Source organism: Callithrix jacchus, chromosome X (assembly GCF_049354715.1).
Source record: "Callithrix jacchus isolate 240 chromosome X, calJac240_pri, whole genome shotgun sequence".
Taxonomy (NCBI): domain Eukaryota; kingdom Metazoa; phylum Chordata; class Mammalia; order Primates; family Cebidae; genus Callithrix; species Callithrix jacchus.
Genome location: NC_133524.1, coordinates 22,241,564 through 22,262,569, shown reverse-complemented (window position 1 = coordinate 22,262,569; position 21,006 = coordinate 22,241,564). Strand labels below are relative to the sequence as shown.

At 40.8% G+C, this 21,006-nt stretch overlaps 1 protein-coding gene and 1 long non-coding RNA gene across 3 annotated transcripts in view; one reads left to right on the top strand and one right to left on the bottom strand.

Moving 5' to 3' along the window:
• Nucleotides 1–21,006, bottom strand: part of LOC144580993 (uncharacterized) — a 71,786-nt gene that overhangs the window by 24,925 nt on the left and 25,855 nt on the right. The window contains exon 2 of the long non-coding RNA XR_013531438.1: nt 1,528–1,608. This is a non-coding gene — a long non-coding RNA (uncharacterized LOC144580993). The remainder of the gene's footprint in view (nt 1–1,527; nt 1,609–21,006) is intronic.
• SMPX (small muscle protein X-linked) overlaps nt 1–21,006 on the top strand; it is a 51,753-nt gene that overhangs the window by 20,121 nt on the left and 10,626 nt on the right. Inside the window, exons 4-5 of one of the 2 annotated variants that reach the window (XM_035288241.3) lie at nt 171–319; nt 4,087–7,240. In XM_035288241.3, coding sequence (XP_035144132.1) covers nt 171–305 — 135 coding nt within the window. In that variant the 3' untranslated portion in view covers nt 306–319; nt 4,087–7,240. Of the gene's footprint in view, nt 1–170; nt 320–4,086; nt 7,241–21,006 lie in introns of those variants that run through there. The other variant, XM_008989068.5, reaches the window with a different exon arrangement.

Genomic DNA, 21,006 nt, shown 5'->3' with positions numbered 1-21,006 from the left:
GAGATCTTATTGAAACTCTAAGCCTGTCTCAACAACACAAGGGACAGTCACTCTGCTAGAATCATACTTTGACGTCATTCTTGCTTTAATTTTTTTTTTTTCTGATTCATGTCATGGCTCAGAGAGATCAAATGTCTTTTTTGATGAGTTGATTTCTTCTTTCTCTTCAGGGTGTTCCTCCCATCTCGGAGGAGGAGAAGAAGCCAATTCCAGGAGCAAAGAAACTTCCAGGACCTGCAGTCAACCTATCGGAGATCCAGAATATTAAAAGTGAACTAAAATATGTTCCCAAAGCTGAACAGTAGTTGGAAGAAAAAAGGTGAGTGAAAAACGATCTTCTTTGTCTCAAAAGGCCTCAGTAAAAATGGTTTAAGGAACCTTCCACAGAAGGAATCTGGAATTATACAAGAGTTCTTAAATACCAGGAACCTTCAATTTAAGTCAGTATTTCAGGTGCAGTTTTCTGGTAAAGCCAAGCTTTTGGGCCTTACTCCGTCACCAGTCAGAGATCCATTGAGGATGTTAGCCTGCTATTCTGTTTCTGATCATCCTTCCTAGTTGGGGAAGGATGAAATTGGGAGAGGGAAGATGCTTGGGAAGAGGCCTTGAGGAGGTTTTGATCTTGAGGTCCAGGGAACCCTCCCTTACTCCATGCCTCAGTTTCCTCACCCAAGTATCACAAAAAGCAACAACCTATTCATGAGCTAGAAGATCAGAGGATCAAGGAGCTGAACAAGTTTGGGTATATAAAGAGGCAGAGACTCAGGAGTTCAGGCCTTTAATCAAGTAACCCAGATGTGTGTAAGGCAGACCAAGAGGATGCCATAACAACTCTAGGTGTGGATGAGGTTAAGTGTAGGCTCAAAACTTGCATGCTGCCTAACAAGGCACTGCAAGCAGGGCTTGTGAACTTAGTTTCATTTTAATTGCATCCATTCAATAACGATCCCCTGGTGAGGGTTCAGACAACCTTCCACCTGGCTCCTGTGGACTGGTGTGGGAACTCTGCCAGCAGGGGCAGTATGGAAATGGCCCAAGTCATCACTCTTTCTCCTAGGAGACCCTGGGAGCAAAGCTACCCTTTATCTAATATTACTAAAGTCCACAATGTAGAATCTATTCAATTTCTTAAGCAGAAATTTAAGTCTAGAGGAGAGGAATCTGTATTGAGAACATAAAACAGGTTTTTGTTTGTTTGATTGTCAATTCACTCATTTGGTCACTCACCCATTTATTCAATCAGTATTTATTGAGCATTCATTATGTGCTGAACACTAGAAACATTTATTCATCACTTACCATGAGCAAGATACGGTGTGAAGAGCATTACGTCTATTGTTTCTTTTAAGCCTCATGATACCCAATTATTGCTCTCATTCTTGAGATGAGTCTTAGGGAGACTGAGTTTCCCCATCTATCATGTATTCTAAAAATGGATCTGACTTCAAAGTCAGTGCTATCACCTGCTTGTTATATTGCTTCAATTCCTTCCTCCCACCACACCTGACAGATGGGTTGCACACTTACTGTTGGTGTTGGGGTGAAATCTTCTGACTGGATGGCAGAGGCAGGCAGTGGGGCAGATAGGTCCCTGCTGTGTCTTCTCCTCTAGAGGGAATGAGAAACAGAATGTTCTGTGCGACAGTCCAATGCACACAGTTGTGGCAATGTTATCTGTGTTACACTTACACTGACTTACTAGGATGTTTGCAAGTTAGTTCTGCCGAAAAGATTTCTTTATAGTCTAGAGAAACACAGGAGCTGTTTTGAGTTAAAATAAAAGAACAGTAAGTATCTGGTGTTTTCAGCATAGTTACATAAAAGAACAAAGGAGCAAGAGTTATACAGAGTAGATCTATTACCACAGACTGAATCCCAGGACCTTGGATGAGGACAAACTGATGTGAGCAGGAACTAACCTGACTCCTGTCTACATGCACTTGTTACTATTGATGACAGAATGGAACATATTGATGACTATCACACTCAGCCCTGCTTGTATTGCCAAGTAGAGGTGAAATCTTTCAATATGGTAGGGATGAAGCTTCAGAACTTCCTTGTTAGAAAGCCTGGAGAGGGGAACTTAACTTTTTGTAATATTTAATATCATCACCCAACCGGGGCTGTTCAGTTGGAGACATGAATTTTTAATGCAAACTTTAAAGGTTTTTACTTTTATGAAATCCATGTTGACCTCAATTTAACCTCAGTTCCAGTTTCAGAATAATTTGGTTTTGAAGATTTGGAGGAATGCTGTTTTAAAATGAGCTTAGAGAGGATCTTGCTGTGTTACCCAGCAGTGGAGTTGATTCAGTAGCCTCGGCTGTGTGATTACAGGGAACAAGGAAGAATACCAACTCATTCAAATATTGAAAATGTACCAGAACATCCAGAACACATTTTTGTTACTTTATTTTCTCAGAAAAGACTTTAATGATGCTTCTCTCCTCAACAAATTCTAATGCAAAACTACTCAGAGAGACTTATTTTTCCTTATTCTTACAGTAATGTGAAAATCTAAGTTGAATGGGTAATTGATCTGAATTCCAAATGAGTACAGTCATTGTTTTAAGCCAAGGAATGATCTTTGGTTTTTTTGTAGCAAGCTGTTTTGCTTTTGACTTGTTTTTCTCCTACAGATATGTCTGAGATTTCAAGACTTCAGTAGTCATAGTCTGTCATAGAAGGAGAACATTTCTTAACATTGATTGATTCAGTGAATGCATAAGCAGTAAATACCTTGGACCAGCCATCACTTACCCCTTCACTGGTTGGATTGATTTTTTTCTTCTTGGGTCACCACTTTGTCACCCACCCTCATCCTGTGTTGTCCAGTTATTAGATCAAACAGATCATTGGTTTGAAGATTGAATAAATCCATCATGCCCATAGTGTAAACACAGTGAAAACCACAAGGCCTAAGGTCCACATAGTACTATAACTATTGCAGTACTTCAGACATATAAGACAGGTTAGCACCTCATTCCAGCCAAGATCAGTGCCTCCTTTCAAGTGGGATTTCAGATTCTTTCCATACCCTGGAAATTGTTCACAGAAATCAGTTAAAAACATTACAGAATAAGAATCAGAAAGGCCAATGACTACTCTGTTGGGCATCAGAAATCATGGCTTATGGAAAAGGACTTGAGGCCTAGACCAAACCCAGAACCAGACCAGGAAATATAGAGACAGCCAATACCAAGACAAAGCCAAAAGACACAGGAGTGTCCCAAATGGGGCCGCAGTCAAGGCTGGAACTGACATGGGACAGGGAAGGTAGGATGGTCAGCCATATACATTTTGGAATCCTCCTGGCTGTGATTTAAGGTAGCCAGATGGTGACTTAAGAAAGTCCAAGAATCAGATGAAGAGGCAGGACCAGTGGCACAATCTAGAAACCAGGTGTCTTCCAACACTTCTAATCCTGCTTGTTTGCTGCCTTATCAGGAATCCTGCAGGGCCACTACCAGAAGCCACTGTCAGCTTGTTTGCTTGTAATTGTAGCAGGCTTCATGGACAAAGGCCTGGGGAACCTGCAGAACTGCTCTGGGCTGTTGTCCAAACAGAATCTGTGCCCATTTCTGTTTGCTCCCAACACTTAGATCAGAGCATAGGTGATCAGTAAAGAACTCCTGAAACTAACTTCTATACCATGGGTACTTTCTTCTTTCTGTAGTAAAATTTATAGATATGAAACTTGGTCCCCACTCTCAGGATACTTAATTCTTGATGGAAAAATAAAATACTTTAAAAGGTAGCTAACAATTAGATAGCAGCTTAATTATTAAAGATATACCAAGGCTGTTTATGATCCACTAACAACTAGGCAGTAGAGATAATGTTATGACTTTTGAGGTGGTAAGGTATGATGATTTGGGGTCAAGGATAATTTCAGAGAGGCAGTGGGAATGGAATGGTTTAAACAGGCTCAGAGATCCTCTGGACATATGGAGCATCCAGGGTATCATTAATAATTAGACCGGCCTAGTGAGACCAAAGAGTTCCTCTATGCACTACATCTTAAACTTTTGGGGCATAACATAATAAAACCCTATAGCCTGCCTATACCATCTCATCTCTTTCCAGTGGAAAAGAACTCAGTGATATCAAATAATTGAAGAGGAACGAAGTAAGTATCAAAGTGGTGATGCAGCAATTACAAGAAAAAGAAAGGATTAACAAAGGCAAAACCTAAGAATAATTCTACAATGATGTTAATGAGCATCAAGAAAGTCACAATTGAAAGCCTTGGGACTGATGAAGCTCTTAAAGAAATTCTCATTCTGAAGTTTCAGGAATCCCTTCTCTTTGTGTTGGACATTGCAGCATGTACACATGTGTGGCAATCGGGCTTCACGATTATATACTAACCTAGGGTTCATATAGAAGTGAAAATCTATGGAATCAATCCCCATTTGCCATTATGAACTAAGGAAAGCACTTGTGTTTTTGCATTGAGAAGTCTTTTGAGGTCAACCAGTGGGCCTTGGAACATACTTTAAGAAACATTGCTGTAGGGCAGTAAATGAAAGTGAGATGGAATAATCTGCAGCTCCTTTGTACCCATACACAGCCTCATAATCTCAAGCTAGTCTCTATCTCATACCTCACATCAGCTAGCCAACCAATTTGGATTTTGCAGGTTTGAAAAGAATCATCATAATGGCCTGTGATTATGATTGGGGAGGTATGCCCTTATCTTAGTCTGCTCGGGCTGTAATAACAAAATAATACCATAGACTGGGCAGCTAAAACAACAGACATTTATTTCTCACAGTTCTGGAGCTGAAAGTCAGAGATGAGAGTGTCAGTGTTGTTGGGTTTTGGTGAGGGTTCTCTTCCTGGTTTGCAGATGGCCATATTCTTGCTGTGTTGTTTGATGTCTCTTCTTTTTCTTATAAGGGTGCTAATTCCATCATGGGGGGCCCACAGTCATGACCTCATCTAAACCTAATTACCTCTCAAAGGCCTCATCTCCTAATACCATCACTTTGGGGATTAAGGCTTCAACATATGAATTTAGGGGAAGGACACAAACATTTCAGTCCATAATGGTCCTCTTCCTCCAGCACTGTGCCCATCCCTAGCATCTTCTGTTTATCCTGTCACAAACTTACCAAATTGTAATATACTGGTTTTCTTGTTTACATCTTCTTTATGATGCTATCATATAGCTCCTTTAAAGGCTGCAATTCACATGATACATATTAGGCACACAGGGCAAGTCTGGAGGATGTTACCAGTGCCCTGACCACAGCAAGTCTGAGATCCCTTAGAACTGTACACATTCCAAGTCCTTGTAATCTAAGGGAGCTTACCACTTTAAAGGAAAAGACTAACTTCTATCACAATGTCCATAGTTTACAATGATGATCATAATCCGTAATGGGCCCAGAAATTTGACTTTAATTAATTGTATTCCTCTGGGAAATTAAGAAATTAAGGAAAATGTCAAGTTTGTCTCATTTTCTTCAAAAGAGGTGAAAGATGTGTAAGACCAGAAGAAAACTTAGTATTCAAGAATTCTTTGGCTTTATTTTTCAAATAACATCTATGTCTAGATGAGACATATTTACCAACCAGTCATCCAAAGAGTTGTCATCTCTGATAGGGGAGAACATAAGGCACTCATTACTCTGAAATGTTAAGCATTATGCATCACATCCTTCCTACTGATTCAAGGGCTAATTCTGAGAGTGTTGGCAGGAGGGCAAATTGATGTACTCAGATACTTGATAAAAAGTACATTTAGTACATAACAACAGACCCCCAAAATACATGAAGCAAAAATCGACAGAAATGAAGGGAGAAACAGACAATCTAATGATAATAATTGGGGACTTCAATACCTTATTTTCCATAATGGCTAGAATAACTACACAGAAGATCAACAAGGAAATATAAGACATGAAGAACACCATAAACTAATTAGACTTAACACACACATATATAATGTATCTGTATACACATATCTGTATATGTAGATATACATCCTATGTATACATATTCACATTCTAGATACATATATGTGTATATATATTATATATAGTGTGTGTTTATGTATATATACAACATATAATACATTGCCTAACAACAGCAAAGTAATGCGTACACATTCTTCTCAAGTGTACATGGAACATTGTCCAGGGCAGATCCTATGTTAGGCCATCAAATAAGTCTCAAATTTAAAAGGATTGAAATCATACAAAGTATGTTCTATGACCATAATGGAATGAAATTAGAAATCAGTAACAGAAGGAAGTTTGGGAAATTCACAACTTGTGGAACATAAACAACATGCTTCTAAATAACCAAAGAGTCAAAGAAGAAATCACAATGTAAATTGGAAAAATTTAATACTTTGAGATGAATGAAAATGAAAATACAGAATACCAAAATTTATAAGATGCAATGGAAGCAGTACTTAGAGGAAAGTTTATAGTTATAAATAACTACATTAAAAAAGAAGATCAATCAATCAAATCCTTATTAGCACCTATTCCATATTTGGGAAAATGCCCTTTATCTTCTTAGAGTAAACTTATGATTAAATTGATGCAACAATGGAAATATCATTCCTTTCAAATGGTAAGGCATAATAAATGTAATAAATCTATTTGTATAAATACTATAACAATGTAACAGAGGCTGGGATAGAAAAAATGATTGCCCAGTAGATCACCATTTTAGCATAGTACTGACTTTGATATTTCCCCTTCCAGTCTTTTCCTCTAGGTTTACCTCTGGGATGCAATACAACCAAGTTGCTAACAATATGTTGATTTGGGGTTGTGAGGACTTGGTCTCATTTCCTTCCACCTTTGCAACTTTGCGCTATATGTCTTTATTTTCTTGTTTGATAAAAGCAGAAAATGGCACCTTTCTCAGTGAGCAGTTGTGAAGGATTAGGAAGATGTATTTTTTTAAGTATCTCCAGGCACAGTACCTGGGATGGATTGGTAATTCCTCAGTAAATAGGAACTGGTTCTTACACATTTTTCTTACATAGCATCATTTATAGCACTTGTATAGTATTGTATCTTGCTTTTGCCACTTTACATTTTATCACAAGATTATTTTTCATGTTGCTTTGCATCCTTCAGAATTAAGATGATTTATTTCTCATAGTCTTTGACTGACCATGATTTCATAACCTTTTCCTTTTGCCAGAAGACAGAGGACTGATTTATTATTTTACATAGAGCTAGACTTAAAAAGAATAAACACTTCTCCAAATGTCTTCTCTGTGGTTTGTGGAAATTTTTTGTCCTCATTTTTGAAATGCTCCCTGCTTTGACCCAATTACATAGCTCTATTCACTTTCTCTGAAGGAAATGGTTTTATTATGAAATTTTTCATTCTCTAGTGAAGCTACATTTCTTTTAATTTGTGATGCTCTTTTTAAATTTTTTCCTGATCTTTACTTGGTTAGGATAAAGAAACGTTCTGCAGTAGTTCCGAACTGTATCAAGGTTTTGTTCATTTGTTTTCCTGGCTGGCAAAACTCTTGTTTTAGACCCTGGTTGCAGCCTGTGTGGGTGTAAAGAACTCTTGAGAGTGAATGCAAGAAGGCTTTGAGTTGATTGTGGAAGATGCTTTAAGAGCCTCTCAACATTTAACGCGCAGAAGCTACTAGTGTAGTTTCTACTAAAACAGAGATTTGGAGGGTCTAGTGTATGAATTATCAGGAAGAAGTTGGAATTAGTGCGAGAGCTTTTAGGGAATAGACTTGAGACAAGAGAAGCACATTTGCTTCAGCCAGCTTGGTGGAAAGCAGAGGTGACTCAGAACCCAATCATCTTGATCCTACTATACTGGAACATACATCTCCATGAGCCAAAGGGCAGTTACACCTGGAACCTGCTCTATTCTCAATGTAATGGAACTCATTACTCTATCTCAGTTGTTCTCAATGGGGGAGGGTGTAGATTTTTCCTCCCAGGGGACATTTGGCAATGTCTGCAGACAGTTTGAATTGTCACAACTTGGGGCAGACTGCTACTGTCCTCTAGTGAAGAGAGGCCAGGGATGCTATTAAACGTCCCATAATGACCAGGATGGCCTCCTACAACAAAGAATGATCCAGCCCCAAATGTCAGTCCTGCTGAGAGTGAGTAACCCTGATTTATCTGCTTGAAAGGTTGATGTCAGGTCTAGCTTGCTGTGGACTTTTCTTTCCAAGCAATCAGTGCATTGCGTTTCACAGAAATTAAGACAGTAACAAAAACAGTAATTAATTTCCCAATATTTATAATCTCTTCACAGTAATTAAGGCTTAGGAATAAAGTACTCTTAAATATAATTCTTTGGTCAATTTGCAAATTAAACATATTTATGACATATGGTCTATGTGAAATTGCCTCAAACGCAACTATTTTGGTAGGTTATCTTTTCATCTCAAAAGTATCAGAAAGCAGGTTAGCTCAGCAGCTCATCAAGTCTTCTAAAGTATTAATGTAAAGCATTAGTAGTGGAGTCACCAGCACCTTTATTGTCATTATGAGCATTACTATTTTTATATGCTTGTGATATGCCTGATACCGTATCTTGCACCTCACATGCATTATTTCATTTATTCCTGTGCTGACTGTATGGAGTACATACTACAATGCTCATTTTGTTTATGGGAGAGTGAAGGCTAAGAGAGTTTATGCAACTTGACCAAGGTCACCCAGATTGTAAGTCACAGAGGTGGGGTACAAACCATCATCTGTCACACTAAACAGCCGGTCCTTTTAATCACTATCACCCACTGCATTCTTCAAAAATGTTCTTTTAGTTATAGCCTTTGCAAATAATATTTCACCATGTTGGGTCAGAGCAAAGCAAGCAAAGGCTAAAGAGACTGCAGAAACTGTCACTGCCACAAAGAGGAACACTGAAGCACAATCCTGGCATGTTGGTTGATGTGTTCCTTTGTTTGCTCATTTGTTTATTCATTCACATATTCATTCTTTTAGTTAGTCAGCATTTACCAAACACAAAAGATGTACCAGGTGCTGAGTATATCAGGCATTAGGGATTCAAATATGCAGAGCATCTATCCTGTGAAATGGGCAAAACATTGTATGGAAGCACAGATAATTTCTTTTTAAGGATGTTGAAAAAAGGAAGAGTTAATGCCCATAAATATCAGAGAAAGTGAGAAAGAGAGAGAAGGAAAGGAGGGGAAGGGAGAGGAGAGGAGAGGAGAGGAGAGGAGAGAAGAGGAGGGGAGGGGAGGGGAGGGGAGGGGAGGGGAGGGGAGGGGAGGGGAGGGGAGGGGAGGGGAGGGGAGGGGAGGGGAGGGGAGAGGAGAAGAGAGGAGAAGAGAGGAGAAGAGAGGAGAAGAGAGGAGAAGAGAGGAGACAGAAAAACACCGATTATGGCAATGCTGGGGGTGATGGGGGCTTTCCCTAGTGCTGACAAAACTGCAGCAGAGAAATACCAGACTGCTGCAGAGCCCACCTGCCTTTGCTCCGGAGATGAGCAAGGGCTTGCCAGGAGTCTGTGTCATTCACGGTGCAGCAGTCTCCGACCCATGAAGCCTTTTCTCTCATTCCCTCTCACGCTGTGTGCAGCCCACGCAGAAAACTGGGGAAGTGAATTCCAGGCTGTCTAATCAGGGTTGGCTGCATCGTGACAATGCTGCTCGTTTTAACTCCCTGCACATGCTGTGGCATTTGAGAAGGAGAAGGAATCACGAGGAACAAATCAAGACTTGCAAATTTAACTTGTACTTCCTTGCCACCGCTCCCTGCCTGTGAACTGATCATTCTATACCCTCTGGTTTAGGACATTATGTAGACGGGGAGGGGGTGGCTGGTTTAATCCAAGGCAGGATCAGACAATTGGCTTCTTACTGAAGGAAATTTCTATTAAGCAGTCGACAGATTGGAGTCTCTTTCGTCCAGGCAGGTGGCACAAAGACTGCTCATAACAATTCATCTGGACTGCTGGATAAACAGCAGAAAACAAGTATGTCCTATTGCCAGAAAGTCATTGGATACCTTCTATAGGAAGGACAGTGGCACTTCCTTCCACCCTAGAAGATAGTGGCACTTCCTTCCACCTGTCATAGATGTTATAGAGTCCTTAACAAGTAATACATATTTTACTGCCTAGCTCTTACCTGATCCCCCAATTTTGGATACAAATGATAAAAATCATGACTGCATTTTAGTTCCAGAGGCAATAATTAAATCCTGAAAACTACCCCAACAGGTTTACTAAATTCTGAGTGTTCAATCATCCATCTATTCAGACTGTTTTTATTGCCTGATCATTTTGTACATGGGCTTGTTGGAATTTACCTTGGCCAAATTAACCTTCTTCATAATGCAAATTAACAGCATGAACTGGATTTAAGTGGGAAAAATTAAAGTGCTGGCATAAATTCACTCATTTATGAAATGAACACCTATTCACTGACTGTTTCAGACACCACTACATTAGAAATAAGTGATACAAGACAACATCCCTCAAGGGACTCACAGTCTAGTTGGGTGAGGATGTGAGAGGAGATATTAGCACATAATGGTTGCAGAAGGAATGAAGAAGAAATGACAAGGCACAGCCTTTGAATACAGGTGACAAATACAGATTCTACACAGGATGTTGGAAAAAAGTCGTTCCACTGAAGGAAATGTTGAAGAGAGGTGATTCAAGGATAGGTTTATACCCTGGCTTTGCTATTCCCTTGTTTTGTGATTTTATATAATTGATCTGCCTCAGTTTCTTCATCTGAAAAATAAGAAAAATACCTAACTCCCAGAGACAATTCTGCTGTCTGCCCTGAGGAGCATTTAGCAATGTTTGAAGGTGTTTTTCACTGTCACACCTCAGAGTGGGTACTCCTGGCATTCAGGGGCTTGAGACCAGGGATGGTACTAAACACCCTACAACACACAGGACAGTCCCAACAACAGGCACCAATACTTCCCAGGTTCAGAAGCACTGAATCGCATAGTGGGTATACCTAAAGTTCTGTTTGGAGCTATTACTGTTATTAACTACAAAATGTTACCATCGGAGGGAACTTAATTTAAGATCCCCCATATATTAGTGATAGAAACTGAGTCCCAGGAGCAATGGAATCAAGGTCAGTACCAGTCTAAAACCTCAGTGTCCTATTTCCCAGTTTTGTGCTCCTACTTTATAGGAAACACAAACAGTTTTCATTTGGAGTGCTGTGTCTGTTTCATTGGTACTGACTGTTGAGAAGGGTTGGGAGCTTGAATTCTGCAGGAAGAAGTGGGGTGATGATAGCAGAGGTGGCTGTGGCTGTGTCAGGTGGCATGAACAGGCTTTTTGGAGTGCATTTGCCCACCTTACAGCAGCCATTGCACACTAGATGTGCTGGAAAGAGTGGGACACACCTGTGCTCCACGTGCAGCTCTGACACATAGTAATTCAGTGACCTTGGGCAACTTTCTGACCACTCTGAGCCATATCTATAAATAGGAATAATAATGCAAGTCTTGAGAGGGGACAATGAAGATAGTGAAATGACTCAGATAGAGCTTCTGGTACACAGCAGCATCCAGGAAGACTTCATTCCCTTTGCTGCCCTCACACTCTGCCCATACCTTCTGCCCTCTGCTCCTTGCTTCCAAGGCTAGGAGTTGATTGGTTGTTTTTCTTAAGTGAAATACTATCTGAAAAGTAGGTCTGCACTTTTCCCCAGATAATATGAAGAAAGCTCACTGAAAATTAAAATCCATTAATTATCTTATCTGTGACTAATATGAGCTCACTGAAGCACCTGCAAACATCTGGGAGGATTTCTTTCTCAATCACCACCCACCTGGAATCCTTTGAGCTTGAGCCAGTTAATGAGATGATTCCTAACCTGCAACTGTCCTCTTTCTCCTGGAGGAGGCATTGCAGTTCCAGTTTTCAAAACCTGCAGCAGCTCATGTTTCCAAGGCCTTTGTCTGAAGACAGCAAAATTATAAACATTTCGCTTTAGCATTTTCATTTTGTTTTAGAGACATCAAAGAATTTTCCTCCTCTCACCCTAATTTGTCACTAGCAAGTGTATCTGATTTGTAATTTTGGATTTTTCTCTGAAGAGAGTAAGTTTAAGAAATATTTGGAGAGTTGAGCTGCCATTGCCCTACTCTCAAGGAAAAGTCAAACAACGGACTTTTATATAGCACTTTCCTGAGCATTTTGAATGGGTTTTATGGCCAGAAATAGGCATCTCATATTTTTAGTAATCTTTCATACATAGGCTATATACTATTGGAGTCTGGTCCAGAAAACAAAATGAGAGCCATGTCAATCTCAATGTCCTGAAGTGCCCTGGATGTCTTCTCTATGACACCCTGTCCTGGCTTATACACCATTTACATTCAATTTCCAGCTATGATTACCTTACAGAAGTGTTTTCTTCCTCTGACATTACTTAATTTGATAATCAAGTTATGTCTACCTTGCAATAATAGGTAGGCAGTCACTAGTACACACAGGTGCCAGAAAACAAGGAAGCCTGGAGATTTTGTGAAATGGATGCTTAAGGGGCATCACAGGCCGGCAATGAGGAAACAGGTTTATTTGGAAGTTTTATAACATACGCAAAGTCACATCTTTTAACTAGGGAATAATAGCAGCAATAATATTAACAAATCCTTGCACTGGATTTTAAGAATTCCAAAGTACTTCCATGTCCGTGCTCTCTTTCGAACCTCATAATAGTCCTGTGAAATAATTAGGGCAGGAATTGACTTTTCAGTTCATTCTTATATGACTTCCAACTTCACAAAGGGTGGAAGACTGTGGGATGTATTGTCGTCTCCCTCCAGAGAAGGCTAATTTTAAGACTAATTATTAATTAAGCCTATTGAAGTCCATCTGTAGAAAATGGGTGTAATCCCTTTTAATCAGAAAAGTAGGATCACCATGTCGTCTGCAACAGGTGCAAAGAAAGGGGATTAGTTACAATGCATTGCATGGGCCAGAATTGAACAGATAATGCCCCTGCTTATACCCAGAAGGACTTTTGTCACTGACATGAAAAGAAATTCAAGGTTAATCTACCCTCCTCTATCTATAGATATATTTCAAAGGAAATGTATTATCTCAATTTCTACTTCTGTTTACTATTTTCTTACCTAATTCTAAAAAGTCATACTGTAATCTTTATACAACCCCCCACAACACACACACACATGCACATATATGCACACACATGGTACAGGACAGATTTGATCCAGGATTTGGAAATTGGGTTGAAATGTCTGAATTTCAGAAAGACCAGGTGGCAAACAAATGGTTCTGGGGAAAACTTCACTTCAAGATGCCCCCAAACCATTATCCTAAAGGTCAACTCTTCTGGAAAGCTCTCCATTTTCACTGACAGCTAAGAAATGGTGTCCCAGACTCCTTGCGGGGTCATATTACAAAGTTTACTGCTTTGTTATCCGTCAGGAGAGAGAGAGCCTGGGAGTCATTCTGAGCCAAATCCAATCCAATTATGGGCCAATTATAGACCTGCTTTCACTGCCAGGAGCAGGCCACCCCAGAAACCCAGCTGGTGTCAGAGCCCCTGGCTTGCAGGGATTCCCAGCACATAGGAAGAGGAGCTCATGCCCCAGATAAGACAGAACAGCCAATAATGATCTAGGCCAGTACAGATGGCAAATGCAACTACATTAGAATGGTTTCCGATCCTCCTCACTACCCCCACTGCCATCCCTTCATAACTGAGTCCAGATTCAGTTTTCTCTCCTGTGTGGCACCCTTTCATTCTATGTGATCAAATTCTGAAATACCAAGAGGTGGTAGGCCAGACTTTGCTCCTATACTCAGGGCCAACCTTCCATTACTGGCTGGATTCCTGCAGCCTATGCCATGGTGCTAACTGGGGTCACAGTGCCTGGATACCCACAGCACCAATGACAACCTCACTGAACATGTAGGAGTTAAAATGCCAAGAACTTGAGTTAGAAACTTAGGTTCCAAAAAAAAAAAGCTATCTCTATTAAAAATCAAAACAATTTTGGCTGGCACTTCCAACCTATGGAGTTCATTTGAGGTCCACACTCTAGCATCAAATAGTGTCATTATTCCTCCAGGCTGGCTTTGCATGGATGATCTGCCAATTTGAGAAGCCAGCTTTTTCTTATCTTTAACTGAGACTTGAGGAGCATGGGGATAGGGCAGCACCAAGGACAGCACCCTGTGGGTGGCTGCAAAGGAAACCCTTTCAGATTGGCCTAGTGCTGTGGTTCTCAAACTTTCGCACGAGTCAGAATCATCTAGATTACTTGCTGAAACTTAGGTTGCTAGGCCAAAGCCCTAGGGTTTTAGATTCAGTAGTTCTGGGATGGGTTCCAGAGTTTGCATTTCTGACAAGTTCTTAGGGAATGCTGCTGCTGTTGTGGTGGTTTGGGATCACACTGTTAGAACCGCTGACCTAGAGCCATCAATCAGATTGTTTAGATCTGGACATTCAGAAATCCCCTAACTATCCCATCACTTGCTCCACAGTTTTCAGGCTAGTTTCCATGAGTACAGTGAGAAGCTTGGTCAGATTCTTTGCTGAAATCCATATATAATATTTATCAATGAAGCAATAATCACAAATGCTTGTAATAGTGCTTCCAATGGTCAGGCACTGTTGCAAGCCCTTAACTTTGTGAGACGTCAATGAGTTAGTACACATAAGAGCTCCATTTTACAGGTGAGAAAACTGAGGCACAGAGAAGTTACATGAATTTCCATAAGGTCACACAACTAGACAGTGGGGCAGCCAGGAGTCAAATCCAGGCTGTCTGACTTTTCATCATTACCCCAGTCTGACTATCCATGTGGCAGACAGGTCCATGGGGGTGAAATGAGCTGGGTAAATTATGAGGAACAATCCTAATCTAAAGGATAGGAAATTCTACATCAATTTATCTAACAGTTACTTAATCTCACTGAAGCAATGTTAATTTCTGTAGCTAGTTTATTAAGTGCTGACATTGTTACAGTTCAAGGGTTGGCAAACCAGAGCCCACAGGCCAAATCCAGCCCATCATCTGTTTTTTCCTTAACTTTTTATTTTGAGATCATTCTAGATTTACATGCATTTGTAAGAAATAATACTGAGACATGCCTGGATGGAATGATTGGGAATAATGAAGTCATTTTCCCAAAATGAAAGTATTTCTAAATAAGGCCTTGCCATGGTTCAAATATATGCTGAGACAAAAAGGCTGGGTTTGATAATTTTCATTCAAGTATGCTTTTGTGGATGTCCAGGTAGTGGAAGTAAAACACAAAAGAGTTTCTAAATTTGAACACTTTTCAAGTCCAAGAAAAGACAGGACCAAAGGATCACAGCTACTTGGCAGACTGTTATGGGGCATTATCTTTTTTTTTTTCAGAGACAGGATCTCACTCTGTTCCCCAGACTGGAGTTCAGTGGTATGATCATGGCTCACTGCAGCCTTGACCACCTGGGTTCCAGCAATTCTCCCACCTCAGCCTCTCAAGTAGCTGGGACAACAGGTGCACATACCACCACACTTGGCTTGTAAATACACACACACACACACACACACACACACATATATATATTTTATTGCATTTTAGGTTCTGGGGTACATGTGAAGAACATGCAGGATTGTTGCATAGGTACATACACGGCAATGTGGTTTGCTACCACCATCCCCATCACCTATATCTGGCAGTTCTCCTCATGTTATCCCTCCCCAACTCCCCACCCCCTGCTTTCCCTACCCTAGATTCCCCCACAGACCTCAGCGTGTGATGCTCCCCTCCCTGTGTCCATGTGTTCTCCTTGTTCAACACCCACCTATGAGTTTGAACATGCGGTGTTTGATTTTCTGTTCTTGTGTCAGTTTGCTGAGAATGTTGGTTTTCAGGTTTATCCATGTCCCTACAAAGGACAGGAACTCATTGTTTTTTATGGCTGCATAGTATGAGATGGGGTTTCACTATGCTGTCCAGGCTAGTCCCAAACTCGTGAGTTTAAAGGATCCTCCTGCTTTAGCCTCGCAAAGTGCTAGAATGACAGGTGTGAGCCATTGCACCCAGCCTGATAGACAGCTTTATAGCTTTTCTCAAATACTATGACAGAAGAACTGAAGCTGGTTTCTGAGCAACTCAGTTGTCCAGCCTTGGGCTTTGGGTGAGAACCATTGTTTTTATTCTAATTATCTTAGTTACAAGTTACAGAGTCAGGCAGCAACAAAACGTTGGATACAGTTATATCTGTGGTCCTCAGCACTGATTGCACATTAGAATCACCTGGACTTGCTTGAGTGCCACTTGCTATCAGTTAATTGTTGGAGGGTGGCAGGATAGGCCTGGGAATCTATATGTTTCGCAGAATCTTCAGGTGATCCTGATGTGTGTCTTGGTCTGAGAAGGACTGAGAAAGTATTTCTTAGACCATCTTTTGATGAACTAGACTGAAATCTTTCTTGCTTGGGAAAGTATTTCTTTGGCTGAATGTACAGGTTGCTGAAATGAAAGTATCCAATGGTGGAAAAGAGCCAAGCATTCTTGGAAAGTCATGCAGCAGAGATGTGCATTTATTTACAGGGTGACTCACTGGTGAGCCATAGTCTCTATTTGAGATAGGACATAGAAAAGAGATACTAAGTTCAGGACTGTCATATAAGTCCTAACAATAGCCATATCAGGCCTAGAAGGGGCTGAAGATACTCTAGCTCCCACTAATAAATGTGCTGTCTTGTCAGTGTTGTGACTTGTGTCTACCCAGCAATATGTGGAGTCATATTCTCACAGGTTAGGGGACCATCAATGTCACTTAGTCCAACCGAGACCCAGCCCAATGCAGAGATTGCTCTATACTCACTGCTCTCCAGATGTGTACCATACCCTGGAGAATCACATGGGTTTAACTGTGAACTCAGCAATTTTTAACCCCTATCTAATTCATCTCCCTCTAAAAACTGCCAGGGCCACCATTCCCTTCAGATAATCCCACTTGAACCCTTTGGGAATGACTCATTATAGGGAGAATCCAAGTAAGTCCCCATTCCACTGGAGTTTCTTTTAACAAGTTCTGTCTCTGCATGTATAAACATAAGTGGGTTATGTTTTTGGTATCGTGTCCTAAGGACTAATCACTGGGTGCTGAGCAGTTGCACTGTAAACTTTGGTTCAAGGTCAGCCAGCTGTGTTGGCCCATTCCCATAAAACTGAATCCATAAGTTCTCAGGATGCCAGCTCTCTAGATTCTGGCTACTTATCTTTCTTCCCCATTTCATTAAATGCCCAAAGCAATATGGTCCTACCCTGTAGCTAGGATCCAGTTTTTGACATGTCACACTAAACATGAACTTTTCATAATTCCCACCAATTCACCTATTCCTTGACACATAAAATACAAAAGCTGAACTTGGGCTAAGGCACCTGTATTGGTTATCTTTGGCTGTGTAATAAATTACTCAAAACTTTAAAGAACAATAAATATTGTCTCACAGTTTCTGTGGATCACTAATTTAGAGTGGCTTAGCTGGGTGGTTCTAACCTAGGGTCCCTCATGAGGTTGTAGTGAGATGTTGACTAGGATTGAAGGATCTACTTCCAGGATGGCTCACTCACATCACTGGCTAATTGGTGATGACTGTTATCAGGAGGCCTTGGAGCCTTTCCATGTGGACTCACCCATTGGGCTGCTTGAGTCCCCTCACAACATGGGAGCCAACTCTCCCTGAAGTGAGTGATCCAAGAAAAATCAGGGCAGAAGGAGCAAAGTCTTTTATGGCCTAGTTTTAGAATTCATACTTTGTCATTTTCATAACATGCTACTGATTACACAAGTCAGCCCTATTGTGTGTTGAAGAGGACTACACAAGGATATGAATACCAGGATTCAAGGGTCACTGGGAGCCATCTTGAAGGCTGCCTACCATAGCCACCTACCCCTTTCATTTTTCTGGACCCCAAGGTCCAGAAAAGTGAGATTCTCAAACTCATGTAGCTGTGACATTTCAGTATTTGCTTTTCTTTCACCTCTCCTGATCCTCACCACCCAACAATTTCTTATATTTATTTAAACCATCAAACATTTATCATTGGGGAGATTAGAAAGATTATTTCCAAATGTGAAGCCAGTTTCTCTGACGCTTCTAACAGAGAAAGCCTTTGTAAACCAGACAGTGCACAAGCACAGTGCATAGTGTGAGCACTGAGGAAAGTCTTTTCTTAACTTCCTTGAGTCATTAGTGGGGAGGGGTCCAAAAGGAGGGAGAGGAAGGCAGAACCTCTACAGGGAGGCAAATCCAGAAGTGAACTAAAAATCCGTTGTTTGAGGGATACATCTTAGCTTTTGTACACTGTTCCCTCTCCTTAGCTTGCTCCCATATGCAATGCTTTTCCTGCTCTCTCTTTTGACTTCTTTCTGTTTTTTTTTTTTGTTTTTTTGAGATGGAATCTGACTCTATTGCTCAGGCTGCAGGGGCTCTGGCACAATCTCGGCTCACTGCAACTGCTGCCTACCAGGTTCAAGTGATTCTCATGCTTCAGGCTCCTGAGTAGCTGGGATTACAGGTGTGCGCCACCAAGCCCAGCTAATTTTTGTATTTTTAGTAGAGATGGGGTTTCACCATCTCTACTAAAAAGAGATCTCGAACTCCTGACCTCAGGTGATCTGCTTGCCTTGGATCCCAAAGTGCTGGGATTATAGGCGTGAGCCACCGCTCCTGGCCTCTCTTTTGATTTCTGAGGGTCAAAACCAGAACAACAAGAAAAAAGCAGAGGATATCATGAAAAATCTAACCAATGGGAAGGAAAACTCTCCTCAGGAGTGAGAATTCCATTAATCTGAGATGAAACTGAATGAAGCCCAAGTAACTTTGTAAGAGAAGCACAGATTTTTTTTTCTGTGAAAACTTATGTTTCTGAAAACACAAACACACACACTCAGGCCAACATACACTTTAAAGCACAAAACATACATTTTAAATCACAAAACTGAAAATTGTGCTATTATCAAGTTCTTTTCAGGATCCTCTTTGAAATAGCCATCTTCCATGAAAGGAAACAAGAAGAAAGAAACCTCTTGTATATTTTCTATCCTTTTTCAATCAGTCCAAAAACGACATGGCTTGTCATGTCTGATCAGCTTAACTAGTCAGGAAATGACAACTTTCTTCCTGCCTGACCTATTTTGTCTAATGGGGCCCACTCCTCTGCCCTCTGACAAGCTACCTTCTCTCCAGAGTTCCATTTATAGCAGGACTTTATTAATGGTTAAATCGTTAGGAATGGAACTGTCTCCCTCACAAGGCTTATTTTCCCTGTTCAATAAATTAAGCCAAGGGATCTGAGAGACTGCCCATTTCTGCTTTATTTGAGCTCAGATTCCTCACAGCCCACAAAATACTGCAAATTGACAGAAGAGCTCAGTATGAGTTCCCACTGCTTGCCCAACAGTATGTGGTCACTTGCAAGTTGTTTTGGATTTACTGCTCAAAGTAATGTTTGTGTAGCCTGTGGGAATTTTCCTCAGCCCTCTATGGAAGTTCGAGATCTGGAACTGAAATGCTTCAGTGAGGAGCCCCTGGGCCTTTGCTAATGGACAAGGGACTCCCTTCTCAATCCTCAGGCACAAGCCATTGGACAAGTGCTGTGATATTCTCATATGTTTGACCCCTCTCTTCACCTTGAAATAAGGTTTGCAAACTTCATTCATCCACTATGTATTTTTGTTGCTATCACACAGGTGACCTCGCTGAACAATTGGAGCATTAATGGCCACAGCTGTTAAAGTGACCTGTGCACTTCACTACTTAAAGCCTTTTCTCACTTGTTTTCAGTTGCCAGAGCCCCGCAGTCAGTGGATCTTTCAAAAAGTACAAAACCAAACCCCACAAAATGGATCAAGTCACTGCCCTGCTGCACATCCTTCAGCGGCTCCCGTGACCCTTAGGGCCTGTGTTAACTGTCTCAGACTCAGCAGGCCTTTTTCATCTTGCATTTCTGCCTGCGCAGGACATTCCTCGCTCCAACCCTAGTGAACTTCTCCCAGTCGATGGATGTGCCATGCTGATTCCAGGCCTTTACACATGCTCATGATATTCTTTTTTGATCTTTGTTTCCTCCTGTACTCATTAGCTGGCTAACTCCTACCCATTATTCAAGTCTCACTTAAATACTATTTTTGAAAAACTTGTCCGTTGCCTCTTAATCTGAATAAAGCATCTATAGCTTCCTGTGTTTGTCCCAGGATAGCAGCACTCATCACAATGGAGGACTGGATTGTCACTGTTTATTTGTCTGATTTTCCTTCTAGATCTTAAGTTCAATGAAGGGGGATAACTTGTCTGATTTGTCCTCTAGTGTATCCACAGTGCCTAATATGTTTTGTAGTATATAACGTAGCCCAAATAAAACCAGGAATTCTGCTTTTCACTTTTAAGACCATTTAAGCATCTTTAAGCACAGAGCTGTGTACAAAAGAAACATACATTGTTTTCTAAAAATGGCCCCTGTATTAGTCCGTTCTCATGCTGCTAATAAAGACATAGTTAAGACTGGGTAATTTATAAAGGAAAGAGGTTTAATTGACTCACAGTTCAGCATGGCTGTGGTGGCCTCAGGAAACTTTCAATTATGGAGGAAGGGCAAGCAAACACACCCTTCTTCACCTGATGCAGGAAGGAGAAGTGTCAAACAAAAGGAGAAAAAGCCCCTTATAAAACCATCAGATCTCGTGAGAACTCACTATCACGAGAACAGTTACCATGATTAAAATACCTCCCACCGGGTCTCTCCCATGACTTGTGGGGATTATGGGAACTACAATTAAAGATTAGATTTGGGTGGGAACACAGCCAAACCATATCAGCCCCCAAAAGGAATGTAAATCTTCACCTAAGAAAGATTTACATTGTAAACGAGTACAATGAACACTGGGCGATGGTTACACTGAGAGCCCAGACTTCACTTCTATGCAATGTATCCATGTAACAAAACTGCATTTGTACTCCTTAAATGTAAAATATAAGGAAAAAGAAAAAAAAAGATTTACATTGTAAAACA